Source organism: Sarcophilus harrisii, chromosome 1 (genome assembly GCF_902635505.1).
Source record: "Sarcophilus harrisii chromosome 1, mSarHar1.11, whole genome shotgun sequence".
NCBI lineage: Eukaryota > Metazoa > Chordata > Mammalia > Dasyuromorphia > Dasyuridae > Sarcophilus > Sarcophilus harrisii.
Window position 1 is genome coordinate 85,991,498 of NC_045426.1, and position 25,322 is coordinate 86,016,819.

The 25,322-nt window shown below is 33.3% G+C and overlaps 1 protein-coding gene across 1 annotated transcript in view; it reads left to right on the plus strand.

The window, feature by feature from the left end:
* Positions 1-25,322, plus strand: part of PRKAR2A (protein kinase cAMP-dependent type II regulatory subunit alpha) — a 118,166-nt gene that overhangs the window by 84,951 nt on the left and 7,893 nt on the right. Inside the window, exons 7-9 of the mRNA XM_003762239.4 lie at positions 3,638-3,739; positions 7,374-7,448; positions 14,721-14,786. Of these exons, the coding sequence (XP_003762287.1) occupies positions 3,638-3,739; positions 7,374-7,448; positions 14,721-14,786 (243 nt within the window). The remainder of the gene's footprint in view (positions 1-3,637; positions 3,740-7,373; positions 7,449-14,720; positions 14,787-25,322) is intronic.

The window sequence follows — 25,322 nt, forward strand, 5'->3', positions numbered from 1 at the left end:
AAATTTGTGAAGGATGTAAGATTTGAGCTGGATTTTGAAAGAAATCGTGCCACATGAAAGAAACAACTTTCAAGAAACACACACAATATTTAGGGAACAGTAAATAAACTGTTTTAACTAGAATCAAAAAAATTAATGTAGAGATATAATAATTTAGGATACATAATAGAAGAGTTTGAATGTTAAGATATTATAAGTTTGGACTTGATAGAACATGCATTGGAGATGAAACTAAAGGTTTTTTCAGCAGAGCAGTGGTCTAATAAACAGAGTTTTCAGGAAGATTATTTGGTATTGGCATCTTTTTTATGATGATTTAAAGAAGAAATATACTGAAGACAAAAATATACATAAATAAGGTGACAAAATCATGTGCCACTTCATTTTTAAAAATATATATGCTATATATATAATATATATATATATATATTTTAGTGAGTAGTTTTTTAAACATATTTTCAAATTTTGAGTTCCAGATTCTCTTCTTCTTTCCCACCCCTCTCCTACCCATTAAGGAGACAATTCACATTCACAGTTATGACTACTGGCTATGTATTTCTTTCCCTCCCATTTTCTTCAGTTTATCTCTCTTTTTATCTTACCCCTCCTCAAAAGTCTTTATTTTGTTTCTAACTACAGTTTCCTTTAATCTGTCTTTTTAAAAATTCTTCCTCTATCACTTTTCACTTATCTCCTTCCCCCTCATATTACCTTACTGGGTAGGTTACATTTGTATATACAATTGAATGTATATATCTAATCTTCCCTCTTTGAACCAATTCCAATGAGAGTGAGATTCAGGCATTGCCCTCTACTCACTCACCCGTTGGCAGTTTCCCCTCCACTATAAAATCTCTTCCTTGTGTACCTTTTTATCAGAAAATCTTTCCAGTTCTCCCTTTCCCTTTTCCCAGTATATCACTCCTTTACTTTGAGGGAGATATCATTTCAACATACTCAGGTCATACCCATACCTTCTCTTCTGGCTTAGAAGTAGCATGTCTCATCTTCCCAAATAGGGAATGTAAACAATTTAACTTTATTGAGACCCTTATGATTACTGTTTCATGTTTACCTTTTTGTACTTCTCTTGGTTCTTGTATTTGAATGTCAAATTTTCTCGTCAGCTCTGATCTTTCCATTAGATTGCTTAAAAATCCTCTGTTTCATTAAATGCCTATTTTTTCTCCTGATGGATTATGCTTTTGCTGGGTAAGTGGTTCTTGCTTGTAATCCTAGCTCCTTTGCCCTCAATAATATCATATTTCAAGCCCTCTGTTTCTTTAATATGAAAGCAGCTAAATTTTGTGTGATCATGACTATGGCACCACAATATTTGAATTGTTTGTTTTTGGCTGCTCATAGTGTTTTCTCCTTGATTTTGGAGGTCTGGAATTTTAATGTAATATTCCTGGGAGTTTTCATTTTGTGATTTTTTTTTGAGGAGGTGATTGGCACATTCTTCAATTTCTATTTTATCCTTTGGTTTTATAACATCAAAGCGGTTTTCCTTAATTGTTTTTTGAAAGATGATATATAGGCTCTTTCTTTGAGTGTTACTTTCAGGTAATCCAGTAATCCTTAAATTATCTCTTTTGGATCTATTTTCCAGGTCAGCTATTTTTCAAATAAGATATTTCACATCATCTTTCTTTTTTTATTCTTTTGACTTTGTTTTATTCATGGGTCATTTTTTTTTTTTTTTAATTTAACAGCCTTTTATTTACAGGATATATACATGGGTAACTTTACAGGATTAACAATTGCCAAACATCTTGTTCCAATTTTTCACCTCTTACCCCCCCCCACCCCCTCCCCTAGATGGCAGGATGACCAGTAGATGTTAAATATATTAAAATATAACTTAGATACACAATAAGTATACATGACCAAAACATTATTTTGCTGTACAAAAAGAATCAGACTCTGAATTATTGTACAATTAGCTTGTGAAGGAAATCAAAAATGCATGTGTGCATAAATATAGGGATTGGGAATTCAATGTAATGGTTTTTAGTCATCTCCCAGAGTTCTTTTTCTGGGCATAGCTAGTTCAGTTCATTACTGCTCCATTAGAAATGATTTGGTTCATGGGTCATTTTAATAATATAAATTCTTCATCTTTCTATGAAGGGGACCATTTTATATTACATTTTCCAGTTTATATACTGAAGATTAATTTTAAATTGTATAATGATCATTTTTTCACATTAAACAGGGATTACAGATTCTTTAATCCTAACCTCTATTGTAATTTCTACTCAACATTTAGCTACCTTTAGTCCAGGAAGCATGCAACTCTTTGAATGTTGATCATTTTGGGTAAATGTTTCAGAGATACATTGAAAAATAAGTAGGAAAAGGAGCTTGCTAAAGCGGATAGAGTATTGGACTTGGTCTCAGGAAACCTGGCTTCACTTACTACCTCAGTTATACTTAAACTAGCTCTGCCATTATACATCTCAGTTTCCTAATTTGTAAAATGAGAACAATAATAATTGTGAGGACAGCACTTTGCTCACATTACAGCACATTCTTATGTGCTTTGCACATATAAAAGCACACATTTTATAATCTGAATCAATACCTTATCTAACAGGGGAAAAAATAAAGATAGCATAGTTCTTTCTCCAAAATTCTATTGAGGAGAGAAGCCCAAGGCTAATCTGGCAAATTAATCTCAGATTATCATGACCTTATTGCTCATGCCAGTTTTATAAGGTGTCATGGTTATAATTTCCAGAAGCTTTTCTGCCCACAACAACACAATGTAAAACAAAGAATCATCTGAGAATCCAGACTTTTAATTTTTATTAAATATGTTATCATTATCCCTTTAATGGCCATTCAGGCATTAGTAAAGGTAGGTCATCTATAAAAAAAAGTTCAGGCTATAGCCACAAACATAACTTAAATATTACTTATTCTTTGCCCTTGCTCATTGTGTGCCTCCCCTGTCATCTCTCTGAATCTTATTTATTCTTCAAAGCCTAGCTTAAATCCTACTTTTTTCACAAAACTTTCCTTTACCATCTAGCCTATTAGGATTCTGTCTCTAAATTACCATAGTGCTTCATTTGGCAGTTAATAGGTTGTTTTTGTATCATGTGTTTGTGTCTTGGTTTTCCAGTTAAATTTTAAGTCCTCCAAGGAAGCTTTGTATACCCCTTGGACTCTTTAACATCATGCTCTATGGATAAATATTAATATTCTAATGTATCTGGAGAAAGAGGACATAGGGAGAACAGTGATTATTACTCTAAGTCGTTTGTTTCCATAATGGAAACTAATAGCTTATCTCTGAAGTTTCTTGGATTCTGTAGAGCATATTAGATAAAGAAGTTTTCTGCTGACTAATTTTTTTATTTGTGTTTTATTTTTTATTTTGCTTTAGTAATTTACAGAATTATAATTGAAGGTATCTAGAACTCCACTGGGCCATAGACAAAATGATAGATTTCCCAGGTTTTCATCTATGCCAGACACTTTGGCATTTTCTCTCAGTATTCTGCCATGACATCACTCCATGACTAAAGTGACATTTTCATAAAGATTTAGTTTTTTCAATACTATTTGCAATTTGATAGACATTTAACATTTACATGTAAAAGTTACAATTTCTATATTTTTCTTGTAGGACCGAATAACATTCAGAAGAATCATATTGAAAAACAATGCAAAGAAGAGGAAAATGTTTGAATCGTTTATTGAATCTGTGCCCCTACTGAAATCCCTAGAGGTAAGGCCTATTTGAGAAAGAGACTGTTGTTTCATTTGGGAATATAAAGAATGCCAGTTTGAGGAGGCATTCATCTACCAAAATTCTTGGTAAAAGTCATGTGGATATGTTTTACTTTCTGGGAATGAACAAAAGCCCTGAGGAAACTCAATTTTTTTTATCTGTAGGAAGATATAAAGTGAAATAAAAAGTAACAATTTTTTGTCAAACATTTGTTAAATGTCTGCTATGTGCCACACTTGATAGTAAAAGCCTGTTTTCAAAAAAAAAAAAAAAAAAAAAAAGCAAAAACATTATTCCTGTCCTCAGAGGGCTTACATTCTATTGGAGAAGAGAATGTGCAAGCCATTTTATACATACAGGATATATACAATGAAAAGTCAGTAAAAACAACAGAAGGCCTTTGGAAGAAGGGAGAATTTGTGAAAGAAATATGTTTATTATTATTTATTACCTCATTAATTTTGAGATACCAAAAAAGCAACTGGCAATGTGGAGAGAAGTTCAGGTTGGATGTGTAGATCTGGGAATTATCTATGTAGAGATGAGATATAAAGATGTCTTAACTTGTAGAAAGTAAGGAAATTATTAGGCAAGATATTTTTAGAGGGAGAAAAAAAGAAGACTCAGGGAAAAGGCCTTTGAGGACTCTACAACAGTGTAATAGAGGATAATTATAATATAATATTTATAAAATAACATAATAATTAGAGGATGTGACCTTGTTGAAGATCCATCAAAGGAAGATAAGCAGGGAGAAAAGTGTTGTGAAAACTTACAGAGGAAAGAACATCCAGGAAAAAAGGACTATCAATACTCAGAAGTGTCAAAGCCTTCCAAAAGGTTGAGGATAAGTTCAGAAGGATTCAGAAGTGGCCATTAGATTTTTTTTTTTTAATAGCCTTTTATTTACAGGATATATACATAGGTAACTTTACAGCATTAACAATTGCCAAACCTCTTGTTCCAATTTTTCACCTCTTACCACCCCACCCCCTCCCCTAAATGTCAGGATGACCAGAAGATGTTAAAATATGTTAAAATATAACTTAGATACACAATAAGTATACATGACCAAAACATTATTTTGCTGTACAAAAAGAATCAGACTCTGAATTATTGTACAATTAGCTTGTGAAGGAAATCAAAAATGCAGGTGTGCATAACTATAGGGATTGGGAATTCAATGTAATGGTTTTTAGTCATCTCCCAGAGTTCTTTTTCTGGGTATAGCTAGTTCAGTTCATTACTGCTCCATTAGAAATGATTTGGTTGATCTCGTTGCTGAGGATGGCCTGATCCATCAGAACTGGTCATCATCTAGTATTGTTGTAGAAGTATATAGTGATCTCCTGGTCCTGCTCATTTCACTCAGCATCAGTTCGTGTAAGTCTCTCCAGTGTGGCCATTAGATTTTAAAATAATCACTGATGACTTCAAGGAAGCAATTTTAATTGAATAAAAAGGCCCAGGTCAATTTACAGAAGGTTTAGAATTTCAGGGGAGGAGAGGAATTGGAAGCAATGAGTGTTGACAACTTAATTGAAATTTAGCTGGGAAAAACAGCTGACAGAGATGCTAAGAGTAAGTGAGAGAATGAGTTTTTTAGGGTTTTTTTTTTATGAAAAGAGATAATTGACATGATTAAAGGATATGAAAAGGAAGTTTTGAGACATGTAATCATATGAAAAATCCTCTAAATTGGAGAAATGCAAATGAAAAAAATTCTTAAGCTACCACCTCACACCTTTCAGATTGACTCATATGACAGAAAAAGAGAATGATAAACATCAGGGAGGATGTGGGAAAATTGAGACACTAATGATCTGTTGGTGGAGTTATGAACTGATCCAGCCATTCTGGAGGATAAATTGGAACTATATCCAAAGGGTTATAAAAATGTGATATCCTTTCATCCAGCAATACCACTACTGGTCTGTATCTCAAAGCCATAAATGAAAAAGAACAAATAAGTACAAAAATATTTATAGCAGCTGTTTTAGTGGTGGCAAAGAATTGGAAATTGAATGAGTGCCTATCAGTTGTGTTACATGCTTGTAATGGAATACTATTATGCCATAAGAAATGATGAGCAAGCAGAATTTCAGTTAAACATATTCTTACATGACACAGAATGAAATGAGCAGAACAAGAAGAATATTGTACACACTAACTGCATGCAGTATTGTATTATGATAAATCAAATGCTTTTGCTATTTTCAGCAATACAGTATCCAAGACAATTCCAAAGGATTCATGCTGAAAAAAGTTATCCACTTCTAGAGAAAGACTGATTGAGTCTGAATGAAAATAAATGCATCCTTTAAAATTTTTCTTAATTTTTTCTTAGGGATGGCTTCTTTTTTGTTTTGTTTTTTTGAAGAAAAGACAGTTTGTGTTTTCTTTCACAACATAGCTAATAAGTAAATATGTTTTGCATGACTTCACATGTATAACCTATATCAAATTGTCTACCTTCTCAAGAAAAAGAGTAGAAGTAAAGAAAGAGAGAATTTAGAACTCAAATATTTTAAAAATCAATGGTAAAAATTAAATTGTTTTTTTCATATAATTGCAAAAAGTAAATTTTTTAAGTTTTAAGTCACTGGACTCTGAAAAGCATGATTTTATGTTTTTAAAAAGCTTCCAATAAAAATAAATAATTTTCCAAAGGAGAAGTGATAGAGGTTTAAAACCAAGAATAACTTACCCTGCAAAGCTGAATATAATCCATGTAAATCAGAGGGGAAATATGGACCTTTAATGATATGGAGGAATTTTCGTTCTTTTTGATCAAAAGACCAAAGCTGAATAGGAACTTTGAAAGACAAACACAGATACACGACAATTCTAATAGGCTTGTGAAGAAAAATGCCATCCACATCGAGGAAGAATTATGTATATTAAAAGCATGCTAATTTCCTGTTTTTTTCCTTTCTTTTGGTTTTTCCCTTTTCTTCTGATTTTTCTTTCACACCTAAGTAATATGGAAATATGTATAAATTCTGTCAGATTGCCTGCTGTTTTGGGGAGGAAGGAGGAAAAGTAAGGAGGGAGAAAAATTTGGATTCAAAATCTTACAAAAATGAATGTTGTAAACTATCTTTACATGTAATTGAGAAAAAAAATATTATTAAGTATCAAGTAAGAGAAAAAAAGGAGCACAAAAACCAGAGAAATCCAAAAAGCTAAATTTGAGAAATTGGCCTCATATATTTTTAATGAAATATTGACTGCAAAAGAGTAGTAATATACTAAAGTCGTATTATCTGTTCCTTATGGTCCTTGCCATGGAACCCCCATCATAAAGATAAAAAATTACATTTATAACTGGATCCTTTCTATAAGAGAACCTTTGTCCCTTATACAATTTTCTCTATAGGATGTATATTGTGATCAGGTTCCATTGCACTTAGCTAAAAGAAATTCCCTTTTCCCCTTTGTTCCTTAAATTCCATATCTATAAAATGAAGTGGGTTGGATGAGATGATAATTCAACTCTGAAATCCTGTTTTGTTCTTTGTACCTACAATCACTTGATGATGGTATTTTAATGCTTTTCTATATTTGATGAAGGCTTACGGTATTTTTCAGTTGAATTGTCCAATAACCAGTGGGTTGTGGACTATTGCAGGCTTCAGAGAGAATGAAGATTGTGGATGTAATAGGTGAGAAGAACTATAAAGATGGAGAACGAATTATTGCTCAGGTAAGCATATTATATGAAGTCCCATATTTAATATTTTAATATGTATCTAAAATAAATCAATTTAAAATTGGAAAACAAGGTTTTACAGTGATTAATGTTAAAAAAAATTATGCATATGTTTTGAAAATAAAAAGCTTTAATAAAAATAAATAAAATAAATCAATTTTACCCATGTCTTGTGGGCCTTAAAGCATTGTAAAAGCAGCATTTTTAGCTAGTTTTAGCTCTTCTTTTCCCTTGTTGGTAAGATAAACTAAAGGAAGTAACAGTTATACCAGGAAAACAAGAAATACAAGAACTAATAGAAATTTGACGCTAATCTTAACCGTGTTTTTATTCTGATTGCTTCAAACTTTCTAAATCTTTTTTCTGTAAACGATAATACTTACACTTACAGTTTAGCATTTGATTATATATTTTTATCTTCTTTCTCTCCTTTCTATGTGCTAGTCTGCCATTCCCAAGCCAACTACAAGTGTCCTGCAGGACATCACCTACATGCCTCATACCTCTCATTAATCAGACTGAATAGAAGGAAAGAGAATAGTGAATTAGAGTGGTAGTTGAATCCCATATCATGAGAAAGAGAAAAGGTTATCCAATAGCTATTGATTTCAGATGGATTATCAGCACAGCTCAGTTCTATAAATGAATGGGGTGCTAAGCCCAAGACTTCAAAGGGTAGAGAGTTAAGAATTTTAGTTAGGGAGCAGAGAGCCTATTAGGAACAAAATAGAGTCTGCTTACTTAGGAATATCGTTAGTTACTTTTGGTTAAGTAAGCAACATAATATATTTAAATATCACATAGGATAAATAATGAGTTGTGTGAACATTTCTTCTACTTTTGGAAATTCCATTGTCAAAATGAATATGAGATCACCAGTTCCACAAACTTAGTCTGTCCTTTCTGTATTCCTTGCTCCCCTCATTTTATCCACTGAATAAATAAATTTATGGTTGATTCCCTAATCCTTCACAAACTACTAAAAATCGATTTTAGTTTCATCTTTCCCTTTTTTTTTTAATATGGCAAAAAGTGGGAAATATTTTTTTAAAATAAGACAATTAAGTGTGATAAAGTAGAATGAATTACTGAAATGAGGAAAGACTTGGCTTCCTGTCCCCTCTCTGGTTTATATGCTGGACTGTATAAACCTAAACTAGTCACCTAATTTCTCTTAATTCCATTTTCTTTATCTGTTAATCATTGTAGTACCTCTCTTACCTGGTAGTTGTGGTGCTCAAAGGAGATGATATAAGCAAAATACCTAGCAAAACTTAAAGCTGTATATAAATGTTAGTATTAATAATAGCAATATTAAACAAGAAGGAAACTGAAGCCCACTAGTCAAAGCAACAAGTAGAATGTGATACTTAAGGAAATAGTAATTTCACCTTCATTAGAAGTCTTCAAGACTGGATTACAGTTGATGGAAATATTATTGGGTAGACTTGAGCTCAGTTATGGATTAAATTCGATAACTTTTGGGTCCCTTTGAACTCTGAAATTCTGTGTGTAGGACTTGACAGTTTGGGCTCACTCTGTAGTTAGGATAAATACTTTGAATTGTTTCTGTTATGGAAATAGATTTGCCTTGAGCCATTCAACATATTCAACTAGTATCTTTTATGCTTGATGACATTTATTCATTTTCTAAAAATTTTATTTGTATTTTTCTCCTTTATGTCATCTTGATTTTTGGAATGTATCCCCACTTACTTTTCCAGCAGGCCATTACTTTTATAACAAAGAATAAACAAGTAAGGACAGGGAGGAGCATTTTAATAAAACCAATCCTTCAGACAAGTATATTTAAATAAAGTTTCATTCTTGTAGTTTCCACCTCTGCAAAGAGGGAAGAAGGGCACATACTTTTTTCCAGCTCTTACTTTGTGGCAATTTCTTCCCAATTTGACCCCTTCTTTTCCAGACTTATTAAATATTTGAATTTGCTTTCCTCATGCCTGGAAAGCATTCCACTCTCACTTCTATCTCTTAGGATCCATATTCTCATTCTCAAGACTCAGCACAAATACGAACTCATCCATGAGAGTGTTCCCAATCTCACCTCCCTCCCCTAAGCTGCTGGTACTCTTTCTTCCAACACTGTATATCTATTTTGTATATATGTTTATAAGTGGGGGCAGTGACTGCTTCACTTCTTTTTATCCCTGGTACTTAGTATAGAATTGTTGATTAATCATCTTATTTTGTGCTAAGCCTGGTCATTATAATTATACAGTATTCAGCTTTGTTCTTTTCATTAACATTTTTATATTAATTATATATTATTTTCCTGATTCTGTGTACTTCTCTTAATAATAATTCTATAAATCAAAGGTTCTTAACCTAAGACTCACATACTTTCCCCCTCCCCTCCAATCTAAGAAAATTAACTTTCATAAAGGTACATAAATTTTTTTTTTATGTTTGGGTTAAAAAGCCAACTTCACAATTCAAAGGGAGTTATGGTTAGATAATAAGAAACATCTATATTAGTGAACTGCAAGCTCACTTAGTCACCCATTTAATAGCATAGCCAAAAAAAGCTAATGTTATCCTTTGCTACTCTGACAAAGTAAATTCTAAGAGTATGCATGAGATGATGCCTAACTGTGTACTAGGCAATGCCTTATCATTAGTACTATGTTTAATTCTGGATTATATTACATTTTCATATTTATTTACATATGTACTCATTATATTATAATAGCTAGCATTTTATATAGCATTTTAAGGTTTGCAAAGTGCTTTACATGTTATCTTATTTGATGTGTAGACATGTATAGATCAATAATTTCATTGATGAGACTTTTCATTGAGAAAGCTTCCTTTATTAACATAGACCAGGAGTTGCTCTTTGACTCAAACATACATTTTCATCTAAGGGTATTTGTTTTTCATCATATTCATTTCAGAATACACATACAAATCTCTTATGCATGGACTCTCGCCCTTTCCACCCCCAAGCTATATAGAAGAAGAGTAGGCTGCCTTGGGAGGCCTCCACTAGACATCTTTAAGCAAAATATACATGTGATATGTTTCATATGATATAAGATTTTTTCATACATGTTTTAGATTAGGTAGCTTCTAAAGTCCTCTCCAATTCTGAAATTCCTAGAAGTAGTGCTAAGACATCAGTTTCACTCCCATATCTGCCACTCACTATTTGGATGATCATAATCAACTCAATTTACTTCTTCTCTACCCATCAGCTGTGCCATTTGTAAAATTAAGAAGGGATTGGAAATAGATTTCAGATGTCATATCTAATAATTTCGTGATTTAGTGTTTGGTAATTTTTCCTTTCTAGATGAAAAATTTTGTACACTAACTGGATGGGTAAATTATCTTATGATAAAGGCTATTTTATGCCTAAATATTCATATTTTTTAAATTGAAAAGGTTCTTTTCCAAATTCAAGGGTTCCCTTCTGCCTAAATACTTCCCCATACTCAAAACATTTATAAGACTTCTCTCCAATATGGATTTGTGATATAGAATAAGATTTCACTTTGAAGGCTCTACCACATTCATTATATTTGTAGGTTTTCTCTCCAGTATGAACTCTGGTGAGCATAAAGGCTCTCCTCTCCTAAAGACAATTTTATATTTCTCTCTGATATGAATTCTATAATGCCTGGTAAGGCCTGAATTAGAGCTAAATACTTTATCACATTCATTACATTTGTAAGACTTGTCTCTAATGTGAACTTTCATGTGTGTAATAACCCTTGTTTGTGAAGGCTTTCCTACATATATTATGTATAAATGGTTTTCCTCCAGTATGAATTTTTTAATGTATAACAGGGTTCTCTTTCTGCCTGAAAGCTTTCCAGTATGCATTACATTTATAGGATTTCTCTCCAGTATAAATTTTCTGATGATCAATAGGGTCTTCTCTCTGTCTAAAGGTATTCTCACAATCATTACATTTATAGGGTTTTTCTGCAGTAGGTAGCATATAGTAAGGAAGGAGTAGGAGATGAATGCTTTCCCACATTCAATGATTTATGGAATTTTTCTCCAATATGAATTTTCTCATGTAAATTAAGATTTTTTTCTCTGACTGAAGGCTTTCCATATTGATTATATTTATAGGATTTCTCTCCAGCATGAATTTTAAGATTTATTGTAAAGTATCTCCTGGTTTTGAATGCATTCCCCCATTCAGGATATTTATATGGTTTTAATCCAGTATGAATTCTTTCATTGAAGGTTTCCCACATTGGTTCCACTGAGAGGATTCTTCTCTAGTCTTATTTTTCTAATGTACAGTAAGGCCGTGGTTATATCTGAAGGTTTTTTCACCTTTATAATAAAACAAAAGGATTTTACTCCATTCTGAATTCTTTGATGTATAAAAAGATGTTCCACCTGCCTGAAGGTTTCCCCACATTCATTAGTATTCAGCACATGATTCTCTCATATAATTACAGCCCTCTAGAGTTCAGGCCTTAGTTTCACATGAACTTTCCTGGTAAAGGGTACCTGGCAAAGTTGGGCTAACCAGGGCCACCTCCACCTTGTCCTTTATGTGCACACACATGCACATGCACACACAAGCCATGCTATCCCAAGCAAGAGGGCCCAGAAGGTGGTGGGGTATCAGGGGTAGGACTTCTCAGGGAGAGAAGAGCTGAGACCATCCAGGCCACATTTTTTTTTAATTTATTTTGACAACTGTATTTTAATGTATAAATAATTTCTTTATAATCCTGTGTATTTTATTTTGTAGGATCAAAATGATTATTTTTAAATAGGGATACAAAGGTTTCACTGATCTTCCAGAGGGATCCATGACACAAAGAAAGATTAAAAACTCCCTGATAGAAGACTTATGCATCTTGGAATTGTTCATATTCATTGTTCTTTACATGTAATGATATTCCATTTCATTTGTCTACAGCAGCCTTTTTAGCCATTCCTCAGTCAGTGATTATCAGGTTTGTTTCCAGTTCTTAGCTACCACCAAAAAGTCTTTCTAACGGTATTTTGACTTTTTGGCTTTTCCTTCTTGGGTATATATATGTTTAGGATCCTGTAAAATGGGTGAACATTTTGTTGGTTAGGCAGTCAGTCATTAAGTTTTTATTAAGTACAACTGTCTCAGTCACTATTCTAAGTGCCAGGGGTACAGTGGAAGGCAAAACACACCCTGTACTCAAAGAATGTGAAGTCTGATATAATAAACATGTAAGCAATGAAATATTTAAGATATTTAAGAGTAAATGGAAGATAATCTGAAAGGGAAAGGCACCAGTAGCAAGGGAGACCTGGGATAGACACTAGCACTTGAAATAGGAAGTCAGACTTGAGCTGAGTCCTGAAAAAAAAACAAGGAAATCCACGGTGGCAGTGAGAGCATAGAGAACCTGAGGTGCAAAGAGAACCATTACAAAGTTGTAGAAATGAGAGTTGGAACCACAGGTAGCCTGTATAATACAAGAGTCAGGTGTATGGATTTTAAATGCCAAGGAAAGAAGATTACATATTTAATCCCTGGGTAATAGGGAGTCTCTAGAGTTCATTCAAAGTGGGAAAAGGGGTATTAGTAACACAGCTAGACATAGGCTTTAGAAGAAATTACTTTTAATAGCTGTCAGAAGATAGAATGGCAAGGGAGGCTGTGGGAACAATCCAGATACTGTGACAGTTCAGAGGCAAAGGATGAACTAGAGTGGTGATTATATGAGTATGAGAGCTGTTATAATGGTAAAGCTATGTGATCTGGCAACAGATCAGTCTTAGCATAACTCATGGTTCCATCAAGTTGTCTTTATGTAGCCCCTCTATTGTTGATTTTATGCCTATCTTTTTTCTATGCCATTTTTTTGAATATGTGATGAAACCGTGGAATTGTTTTGATTTGTGGTGTTCCTCTTATTATTGCAAAAGATTTAGAACCTGAAAGGATATAATTAAAAATATAGCAATGAAGAGTGAATATCATTTCTTAACCTGAAATTATATTAAAAAGCCATACTCATCAAAACCTTTTAGTAGTGAAAGGTCATAAAAGAGCTGTCTCTCCCACAGAGATCCAAACAATCTAAAAAAGGCACCAAGACAGAGCATTTATTCAGTAATGCCAGCTCCTCCATTCCAGGAAAAATAAGCTTTTATATAGGAGCTGTTATGTGCTAGGCACTGTGCTACATGCTTTTTGCAAATATCATCTTATTTGATCCTTACAACCACCTTGAAAATTTAGTGCTGTTATTATCTCTATTCTACAGTTGGAGAAACTGGAACTAATAGAGGTTAAGTGACTTCCTAAGTATAGAGCCAATACTAGAGAGGATAAATTCAGGTATAACGTCTTCTGGGAGGAGCTAGATTTCCTTTGAGTGAAAATAGAATGTCACTTCCATTGGTAAAATGGAAAAAGGGTAGGGGCAAGGGAAATACAGAGTTTTTAATATAGGTAGCCTTCAACTTTAATTATATGGATGTAGAAAAAAAAGGAAGAGGAAGTTTCCTAACCATAGGACTTACCTTTTCCTAAGTCTTCTTAGTACCTATAACAGCTGTGCTCTAAATCCAGGCTGGGTGATAATAGTGGTTTATTCAGTCACCCCAGTGACTGGAGCACTCTGGTATCTGGGCCCTTGATGGTTAGATCTCTCCTGATTCCGGTTCTAGTACCATTTACATTTCATTATACTTTCCCTTTTGCCTGACATCACCTAAGTAAACGTGGTCACAAAAGGAAAGACAATATTTTTGTGCTACCCCACATTCTTTAGGAATGTCTCTTACATCAGTGCCCATTTTATTATAATGTGCTATTATTAAGTGAATGGGGAGAATGCTTTGTGTATAGTGACAACATGAACGAATTTGGACTAATATGTATGTGTTAGTCCACCATTATGAGACTGAATGTTGCTGAAGGGACTGCTTCTTGAATAGCTCATGTCGTTAAAACATAGGTTGGTTGATATCCTCAGGTAAAAAGGACTTCTCATTTAGAAAAATTCGTTCATTATCCCTTGAAAAATGCTGTCAGTAGGATGTGAAGAACACAATAATTAGGAGCTATTTTGCCCAACTGTGTGCCAATAGATTTGATAATCTAAGTGAAATGGATAAATACTTAGAAAAAATACATATTGCCCAAATTAACAGAAGAGGAAATAAATTACTTAAATAGTACCATTTTAGGATGTGAAGAACATTGTAAAGTATAAAATAAATAATGATGCAACTATACATGATAGTGTAGTAAACATGAATTTTTCCTTTTTTTCTTCTGTATTGTAGGGTGAGAAAGCAGAGAGCTTTTTTATTGTGGAGTCTGGAGAAGTGAAAATCCTGATTAAAAGCAAGGTAAGTTTACATATAATTTCATGTCATTTTACTGGAATTTTAAATAATGGGGGATACAGTTCAGTTTAGATGAGGCAAAAAGTAAGCAATATAATTTCAACTATTGATTGTTTTCCAAAATTGTCAGTTTTATTACAGTATTTGAAAGTAACATTGTTTCAGTGATCTTCTAATTTTCACTTTGCATATTTTGGTTACTGATAGATAAATAATATTTCCCTTTCTTGAGTTGAAAGGCAGTCTCCAGTAGAAAAATTTAGGCTTTAGTTTTTTTTAATGTATCTAAATACTTAGAGATGGGTAAAGAGTATATCCAGACAGTTAAATATTATTGTATTTTAATTAATAAATTAATTAATTTATCTGCATGCTTCTAAAATGCAGATAAAGTTTCATGACAGAGAAGACCATCAAAACAGACAAGTCCTTTTTTGTTTGTTTTGGTTTAGTCATCTATTTATTTTAAAAAATGAGAAACATATTAACATATTAGATGATATTACTAGATAGATTTTTTTATTAAATAATTCTATATGTGTATTTTTTTAAATTTAATAGCCTTTTATTTACAGGATATATACATGGGTAACTTTACAGCATTAACAATTGCCAAACCTCTTGTTCCAATTTTTCACCTCTTACCCCCCCACCCCCTCCCCTAGATGGTAGGATGACCAGTAGATGTTAAATATATTAAATATATGTGTATTTTTCAAAACAAGTCTTTATAACAGCTTTTCCATAGAGGGAGCTTCTAACAGTGTTTACTTGTTTATTTCATGTTATATAATTTCTTTTTAAATGATTCTGCAGACATTTTTGTTTAAATTTATTCTGAATTTAACAAACACCACATAAAATGATTATTTTCATATATATAGTAGAACAGAAAAAAACTTAATATAAAACCACAAATCTTGTTTTTTGAAACTGTATAAATTCCTCAAATGTTATATATTTTCCATGTATTTCCATGATAGCCAAACTGACCTATGTTGTGGGAAAACTCTAGCACATAACACAAGTTAAGATACAACCCTGTAAAAGTTTTATTGATATTATAGGGCACAGCAAGTAGAGAAGATTTTCAGTTTTAAGTGAGTACTCTCCAAAAACCATTTTCTATTTCAAAAGGTAAAAGCAAGGGTGGTTATGGCTATTAAGTACAGAGGATCAGTGTTTCAAGGTTGGCTTCATAACATCATATGTCTTATTGAGCACTGTGTGAAGGACATTTGCATAGGTGAGATGTTATGAATATGTTATGAAAGTCTTAACAACAACTGAACAGGAGTAAAATCCAAACAGGAAAATGGACAATCCTGCTAAGGTTACATCAAAATGGAGACTAATTTAAAGATTAAATCCCTCAAATCAGAAGAAGGTTCTCTCTTCCTTCTTACTTTTCCTAACACATGACTTTCTCCCTTCATCTAAAATCTTTTTCATTTGTCTTACCCCTTGGAAAGCCTTCCTTCTTTACAAAACTCTACCTTTCTGTATCCCTTGGTTTTTGTTAAATTATGTTACTATCTTCTTCACGAGACTACTAAAGGCTCCCCTAGCTGCTACTTCTAACCAAGATCACCAGCTTTCTCCTTTGCATTTTGTGTATTCCTGTATTTGTGCACAGGCTCCATAGGTAATTATGTATACTCCTTAAAGGCATGGAATATTCTGTTTTTATTGTTGTATTCCTGGTGCTTGGCTTGTAGTAGGTACTTAATTAGTGCTTATTGATTGATTAATCTAGTCCTATTCTATCATTTATCATTTAGTGTCCCTCTTGATAATCACTCCATAAAATACTTGAAAATATGCTATGGTATGAAGGAAGGAGGAAAAGTGCTCTAGAGCTAAAAGCACTTAATGGTTCTCGGGTAATCACATAACATTTATCTTTCAACAATTAATTCATCTTACATATTCAAACATCTTGGCCAGTACTTGAAATACCTTTACTATAAAATACCCACTAAAGTAATTGCGTATCAAATCAGATTGATCATATTTGACTGGGCAATGAATTACTTTAGAAAAATTAATTTTCTAAATAATTGAAGTAACCTCTTTGAATGCTAACACTTCATTTGAGCCATTTTTTATGGAAATCTCTCTAGAATTGCCATACTTTCCTGCCATCTTAAGTAGCATGTATAGCACATGATTTATTCCATTCTTAAACTCAAAGTCATCATTGTGTATGTATTTTATATTTTCTTATTTGGTTTTTTAATGTATTTATTTAAAACAAATGCAAAATTAAAAAAAAAAAAAGGAAAATTGGAAAAGAAAAAACAAAACAAAACAAAAAACATTATCATGTGCCCAGCAGAACATCAGGCAGGATTCAAAATATGTAAGAATGATGTTGGTTTTTTTCCATTATATCTTTCAGATAGTCCAATTGTTGTTTTCTCTTCTTGATCTGTTGTTTTTCTTTTCTTTTCTTTTCCTTTTTTTTCCCCATTGGCAATTGGGATTAAGTGACTTGCCCAGGGTCACACAGTTAGGAAGTGTTAAGTGTCTGAGGCCAGGTCCTCCTGACTTCAGGGATAGTGCTCCATCCACTGCGCCACATAGCTGCCCCCTGTTTTTTTTTTTTTTTTTTTTTTAATGTTTTACATTCTCTTCTATTTTTTCATTCTTTACATTTTGTTTTATTATTTCCTGGTCTCTTGTAACTTCACTGGCTTCCCCTTGCCCAATTTTAATTTTCAAAGAATCATTTTCTACTTTGAGACTAGATCTCCTAGTTGGTTGATTTTCTTTCATACTCCTCTTGTTTTTCTTTGATTTTTTTTTTTTTTTTTTTTTTTTTTTTTTTTAGTTTTTCCTCAATTTTTCTTGTAAAGTCTTTTTTTAGTTCTCTAAACTCTTTTGGGGCTGGTAGTCATTTAACATTGCTCTATGTTGTAGGGAAGTTTTTTTATATGTTTTTTGTTCTTTACTTCAAAATCCTCTGAAGATGAATGCAGTTCTTCTGTTCCTATAGTAACTTTGTTTAGTTCGGTTTTTTCTCCATTGCCTGCAATTTGTGCTGAGGCTTCCTCTAAACCCAGCTAGTTCCAGGACTCCCTGTTTACTGTTTCAGTCGGTACTGAAGGTATTTATACTTCACACCAATTAGTTTTATAGGATTGTTCATTTTTACACACTAAATGAACACCAGAATATTATTTATGGTTCTTGTCTCCTTTTTATAGTTTTTATATCTTTTCTTTTACTTTCAATTGCACGTTTTCAAGGGAATATGAGTGACATGGGAAAGAATGCTGAATTTGGAGTTAGGAGACCTAGGTTTGAGCTCTGCTACTGGCATTTGCTGAGTAGTTATGTGACTTCTCTGAACTTTCCACATTTCTTCATCTGTATAATATTTACCTCTACTTCACAAGGCCCAAGGGCTTCATAATGGGTAAGATGGTAAAGAGATGTTAGTTGCTACTGTTATTACTGCTGTTAGTAAACCAGCTCCAGCATTACTCTGCCCTTTAATTTACTGGTTTTAACCCACCATGGAAGGAGAAACTAGCAAGCACAATCTTGCTAGAATTGTTATCATAAAATTTAAAAAAGAGCTTTGTTGAACTCTCCTTTAAATAAAACACCAACGATGCTTTACAACATGGACTTTTTTGGATTGCTCAGTGCCTAGTTTAACATCCAACACATAGTAAGAGATTAATAAATATTTGTTTACTCATTGTTTGCTCAGAGGCCTTTTTTATTTTATGACTTAGTCCCAAAAGATTGAATTGTGAGAAAAATGGAATATGCAAAATATTACTGTAATATCATATCTGTGATACTTAATGTTTTTCAAAGTTCTTTCATACAAACTTATTTCATTTCTCACAACGACCCTGTGATATATATGTTATATATATAATGAACAAATAAACACACAAAAAGATCAGAAATCTAGAAATGGAATGGAATAGTAGTGGTATTTATATGATGTCTCTCCTCTTTGTCCTGTTGGGCTTGTCACTTAGTAATTCACAGGCATTGAGATCAGTTCAGTTTCATTCTGTCAAAGCATTTCTTGTAACAAGTTCCACCTCAAAAGAGATCTTCTGTGGTTTGTCATAATGAGTTATCACCTGTAGTACTCATTCAGACCTGTTCTGAAACCTATTGTCATACTCTGTTCAGAGAAGTGACAATCATTTTAAAAGTTTAATTAATAGGTAGATTAAATCTACGCCATCATACTAATGAGGTAGATTTGTTACTGTGACTTAGTGCCTGATCAGAAAGTTGTGGCTTTTATGCCAGAGAAGCTGGTAGCTAGTTGGAATCTCAGTTTAAAACTATTGTTTGTCTTATCAAAAATTTTGGTGAGTGCCAATTGTATATATGCCAGACCTGTGCTAATTCATTTGGAGTGGAGTAAAAAATGAAATAAAGTCTGATGCCATGTCCCCCCATCCAGGAAGCTCTTGGTCTAATAGGAAAGTTAAAATATGTATATAATAATGAAAACTCAGAGTAGAATGTGGTGCATGCCATTAGAAAGGTATAGATGTGCTTTGAAATTTCAGGAGAAGGAGATATCACTTCCAACAGAGGAAACTTTCCACAAAAGGTGGAATCTGGGCTGGGCTTTAAAGGGCAGGAGAAACTTGGACAGAGAAAGACAATTTGGAATGGCACAAGTGAGATTTAGTGTCAGAGAAAAAACAAATATGTAAGTAAATATGGTAGTTTTCTTTTACAGCCTTTTTATTATGGTAAAATCTGTCCATCTATATATAACTTAGACTATTTTGTCATAATTAAGAATAATCTCTGGTATTTAAATAGTAATTTGTTTGCTTATTTGTAAAGCACATAACAGCCAAATATTAATTATAATAATTTGTTGTAATGACTTACTTAAATGTTTTTTCAAGTAGAAGATAAAGTAAATATTGTATTTTGTAAAGGTCTTTTTTATATAGGAAGTAATTTCAGATGTTTTGCTGAGCATAGTTACAACCTACTCTTATTTTTTTTTTTTTTAACTTTTATTATTATTATTATTTTTGGTTTGGACCTGTATTCTCATTGGTATAGGGAGCTACAGGGAGGCGGGGTGTATGTGTCCTTTTGCCATTGCAGATCAGTATTGATCTGGTTATAGGCTTTCTTTTCTTTATACTTTTTTTTATTGTTTTCTTTTTTCTGATTATACATGTAGATTGTTTTATTTTTATATTTCTTTATGAACCATGTTAAGGGTCTGCTTATAGTCTTAAAAAATTAACTGGGATATCAATAATTTTTAAATGAGTGGAAAAGAACAAAAAGAAATTTAGCAGGGGGGCACAAATGAGCAGAACAGTTTGTTACTAGCAATATAAATGTAATACTTTAATTTCAAAAAATTTTTAAACAATTTTTTAATTGTTTTTAAAACTAAGTAACAAGTTCATCATTTTATGTCAATTTTTTCTATTCTTTTTCTATTAAAATATTTGTGTTAAATTCATAATAAAAAAAGAATAAAGTTTCCTGGAACACTAAGAGATGAAGTCATGTGTCTAGGATTACATAGTCAATTTAACTCAGTTCTTGTGAATCATGAGATCAACTTTCTGTCTTCTACATCATATATAGTATCTGCAGAATTTCATTCACTTTCACAATGTTAAGGATCCTACTATATCAAGTACATGTTAGATGCTGGGAACACAACAGCAAAAATGAAACTGTCCCAGTCCTCAAGGAACTTATTACAAAAGTTAATATATTTTTAAGCTATTAAAACTAATGCTTTTTGGACACCTTTTTGTAGAAGGCCACAGATAGTGGGGAACCCTAAGTGAGGTATAAGACCCTTTAGTCCAGTAAAAGGAACCCTGCTGACAACATCTAGTTCGGCTCATTATCCCCCAAGGGCTCTCGGCCTTCCTGAGGTAACAATCTGTGTTATAATTAAAGCAGAGTGATACCAAATGGCAAAGAGTCATGTACATACATAGCAAATTGTTTAAGTGGCCCCACATGTGCCCCACAATATAACCACATTGGTTATATAAAGGTATTAGGGTATATAAGGCTGAGAGAATTTGGAATAAAGGGACTTCATGTTTGACCATCCACATGCATCCCATCTCTTCACTCCTCTCCTAAGATCAAGGACTCAGACTGGTCCTCCAGAGAGCTATCCTGGACTTTACTTTTTAAGTAACTTGAGTAATTTGAGGGGCTTAATTCTTTGTTGCTACCCTCACCAACCATCCTCTGAAGTGACCAAGGTTGTGTGACTCACTTTCATATCCTTCATGTCTGGTTAAGTTAGTGCCTTATAGCTTGTCGAGGAGCCCAGTTCTCCCATGCACTTTGCAAAAGTAATCATGAGAGAGAAGAGGAAATTCTTCTACATCCAGTCAAAAGCTCCACAGAAAGAAGGTCAGAATTCGGTAGCAGTTGTGATAAAGATCACACTTGGGAAGAAGTCAGTATAATCCCTGGTAAACCAATATGCATCCTATAAACACTGAAAAAAAAAAAAAAAGAATGCCCAGGAATACATAAGAATAAATAATCCCAAATAAAATGAGTAATCCCACAACCAGTATAAATGGAATCAAAGAGAAAAAAAGTGGCTTTCCCAGAGGTATGCCTGGAAGACATGCAGCAAAAGATGATAATTAAGATTATTAATTGAGATTAAATTTAAAATGAGAGCCTCTCTGGAATAGAAAAAAAAAATGGAAAGAGAATTTTTAAAAATTTTGAACAAAGGGTGGAAAATCAAATAAGTAATGGGTTCCTTGAACAATAGACCAAAACAAGACAGTCATCAGTCTTTATTAAGATATGTGCTATAGGACCAGGAGATCATTATATACTTCAACAACAATACTGTATGATGACCAGTTCTGATGGACCTGGCCATCCTCAGCAACGAGATCAACCAAATCATTTCCAGTGGAGCAGTAATGAACTGAACCAGCTACGCCCAGAGAAAGAACTCTGGGTGATGACTAAAAACCATTACATTGAATTCCCAATCCCTATATTTATGCCCACCTGCATTTTTGATTTCCTTCACAAGCTTATTGTACAATATTTCAGAGTCTGATTCTTTTTGTACAGTAAAATAACGTTTTGGTCATGTATACTTATTGTGTATCTAATTTATATTTTAATGTATTTAACTTCTACCGGTCGGTCATCCTGCCATCTGGGGGAGGGGGTGGGGGGAGTAAGAGGTGAAAAATTGGAACAAGAGGTTTGGCAATTGTTAATGCTGTAAAGTTACCCATGCATATATCCTGTAAATAAAAGGCTATTAAATAAATTTTAAAAATATATCATTTTGTCAAAAATTAAAAAAAAAAAGAATTTATTTTAAGATTAAAAAAAAGAGGAAAAAATCAGCATAAGTGATCAATACACTGAAAGAATCTAAAAACTACGTTCTGTAACACCTATGGTTGGTGGATACTTAAAAAGTAATCATCAGTTTCAGATGCATATAAACCCCTATTTCCAACAATAATTGAGGGAAAATAATTGAGTATAAGGTGTCTACTAGATTTCCAGCTTGAGATATCTGAAATTGAATAGCTGAGACTAGAGATCAACAGAGATATTAATAAGGCTTGTTAGACTGATTTGAAAGTTATTAGTGTATAGATGATAATTAAGTCCATAAGAACTGATGAAACCTAGTGAAGTATTATAGAAGGAGAAGAGCAGAAGGCTCAGAAGAGAGCATTCTGGGATACTCATGGTCAGTGGATCCAGCAAAGGAGACTTAAGTAGGAATGACCAGATAAGTAGGAAGAGAACCAAAAGAAAGTAGTGCCCCAAAAACCCAGAGAGATAGAGGAGAGTATCAAGAAGACAGATGATTATTGATAGTGTCAGATGATTCAGGCAGCTCAAGAAGAATGAGTAAGGAAAAAAACCTATTGAATCTAGAACTTTAAAATAACAGAAGCAGTAGCAAAGATGGCACAGTAAGGCAGGAACTCACCTGAACTCTCTCAAATTCATTTCCATATAATTATCAAATAATTCAAAACAAATTCCAGAGTGGCAGAACCAACAAAAAAGGAATGAAACAGTTTTCCAACCCAAGGCAACTTAGAAGGTTGTCAGGAGAGTTCTGTCTTGGGTAAAAGGAGAACCCAATCAGGGCAGACAGTTTCTGGACAAGCCAGCAGAAGGCCCAGCATAGGCCAGTGATGGAAGCCTCAACACAGTAAGACCAGCTGTCAGACCTTGATAGTCCAACACACCAGTTTAACAAGCCTAATGGTCAGGGCTAGTCCCTGGACAGAAAACTACCTGTACCCAGGAGCCTCACTCAGCTTTTGAAATCATAAAGGCTAAAGAATGAGCAAAAAAAGCCAAAAAAAAAAAAATCAGACCATTAAAAGTTACTGTTATGACAGAGAAGATCAAAACAAACTCAGAAGAGGACAACGGTATCAAAATGATTATATACAAAACCTTAAAGAAAAATGTGGATTTGTCTCAACTGCAAAAAGAAGAGCTCAAAAAGGATTTTAAAAATCATATAAGGGACGTAGAAGAAAAATTAGGGAAAGAGAATCTTGAAAAGAGCAGCTTGGTAAAGGAAGCACAAAAAACTGGAAAAAGATGTACAAAACTTCATTGACAAAAATAAGTCCTTCAAAAATGGAATTGGCCAAATGGAAAAGGAGTACAAAAGCTAAAATAATTCCTTAAAAAATTAGAATTGGAAACAAAATCAAAAGAATGGGGAAAAAAGAGAAGAAAATGAACTCTTCTCATTGTAAAAAAAAAAAATTGTCTTGTCTAGATTGAGGAGATATTGTAAAAATTATTGGACTATCTGAAATCCATTATCAAAAAAAAAGATCCATTACTATTGTCTTACATAGTTCTAGAAATATATATATATTTTCCCCTCAGTAGTATTTTATTCTTTCAAATACATGTAAGAGTAGTTTTCAACATTCATTTTTGTGGGGCAGCTAGATGATGTGATGCCTACAATACCAGCCTGAAGTCAGGAGGACCTGAGTTCTAATCCAGTCTCAGATACTTAACACACTGTGTAACCCCGGACAAATCACTTAACTCCAATTGCCTTGCCAAAACAAAATGACCACCCCCCCCCAAAAAAAAAACAACAACTGATTTTTGTGAGACTTTGTTCCAAATTTTTTTCTGCCTTCCTCCCTTACCTCCCCCTTCTCAAGACAGCAAGCAATCTGATACAGATTAAACATGTGCAATCCTTTTCATCATTTCCATATTTGTCATATTATTGTAAAAGAAAAATTAGTGCAATATGGGAAATAACACAAGAAAGAACAAGCAAACAAAAAAGGTGACAATTATACACTTTGATCCACATTCATGTTGCCATAGTTTTTCCATCCTACATCTGTTGGAATTGCCTTGAATCACCACATTGTTGAGAAGAACCAAGTCCATCATAGTTGATTATCACATAATTTTGTTGCTGTGTACAATGAAGCATGTTGGCAGAAAAAAAAAAAAAGAACAAAAGGGGAAAGTTATGAGAAAGAAAAAACAAAACAAAAGGTGATAATAGTTTGCTTCAATCTGTATTCCAATAGACTTTGAATGGAAAATGTCATCTACATCCAAAGTCTATTAGAATTGTCGTCTTATATTGCTGAGAAGAGCTAAGTCTATCATAATTGATCATCACAATAGCTTGCTATTAGTGTGTACAATATTCTCCTGATCCTGCTCACTTCACTCAGCATCAGTTCATTTAAGTCTTTCTGTAATCAGCTACTCATCATTTTTTACAGAACATCTGGACTATTAGACTGTTAGTTGATCTCCCTGCCTCAAATCTCACCCCACTCTACTCCATCCTTCACCCATTTGTCAAATTTACCTTTCAAAAGGGCAGATCTGACCATGTCAGATGTCTCCCTCAATAAATTTCAGTGCTTCCTTGTTACATCCTGGATCAAACATAAAATCCTCTTTGATTTTTAAAGCTGCTCTCAACTTGGCCCCTTCTTCCTTTTTCAGGTTTCTTATGTTTTGCTCCGCCCCGTATACTCTGCAACCAGTGACAGTGCTCATCACACACACTACTCCTCCAAACTCCAGGCATACTTACTATTCCATATATCTCTCTCTCTTCATCTCTACCTCTCCTAACTTTCTTGAAGTCTCATGTAGAGTTCTACCTTTCGACTCAATCTTCCTTAATCTTAGTGCCTTTCCTCTGAGTATATCTCCAATATACCCAGAACATATTTGATTTGCATGTAGTTAGTTGTTTGCATTATCTCACTAAGCTGAGAATAGGGACTGGTTTGGTTTAGGGTTGATTTTGGGGTTTGTTGTTGTTGTTTTGGGGGTTTGTTTGTTTTGACAAGGGAGTTGGTCTTTTTTCTGTATTCTTTGTGCTTTGTTGAATGTCTAACATATATTAGGCATTAATCAGTTCTGTTCATTTGACCTGAAAAAACTAATTGTAACAGTAGAAATAAGGACTGGAAATGTTGTTTTATTGGTTTAAGGGACTCTTTGGATAAAGGAAACCCCGACTAAAAA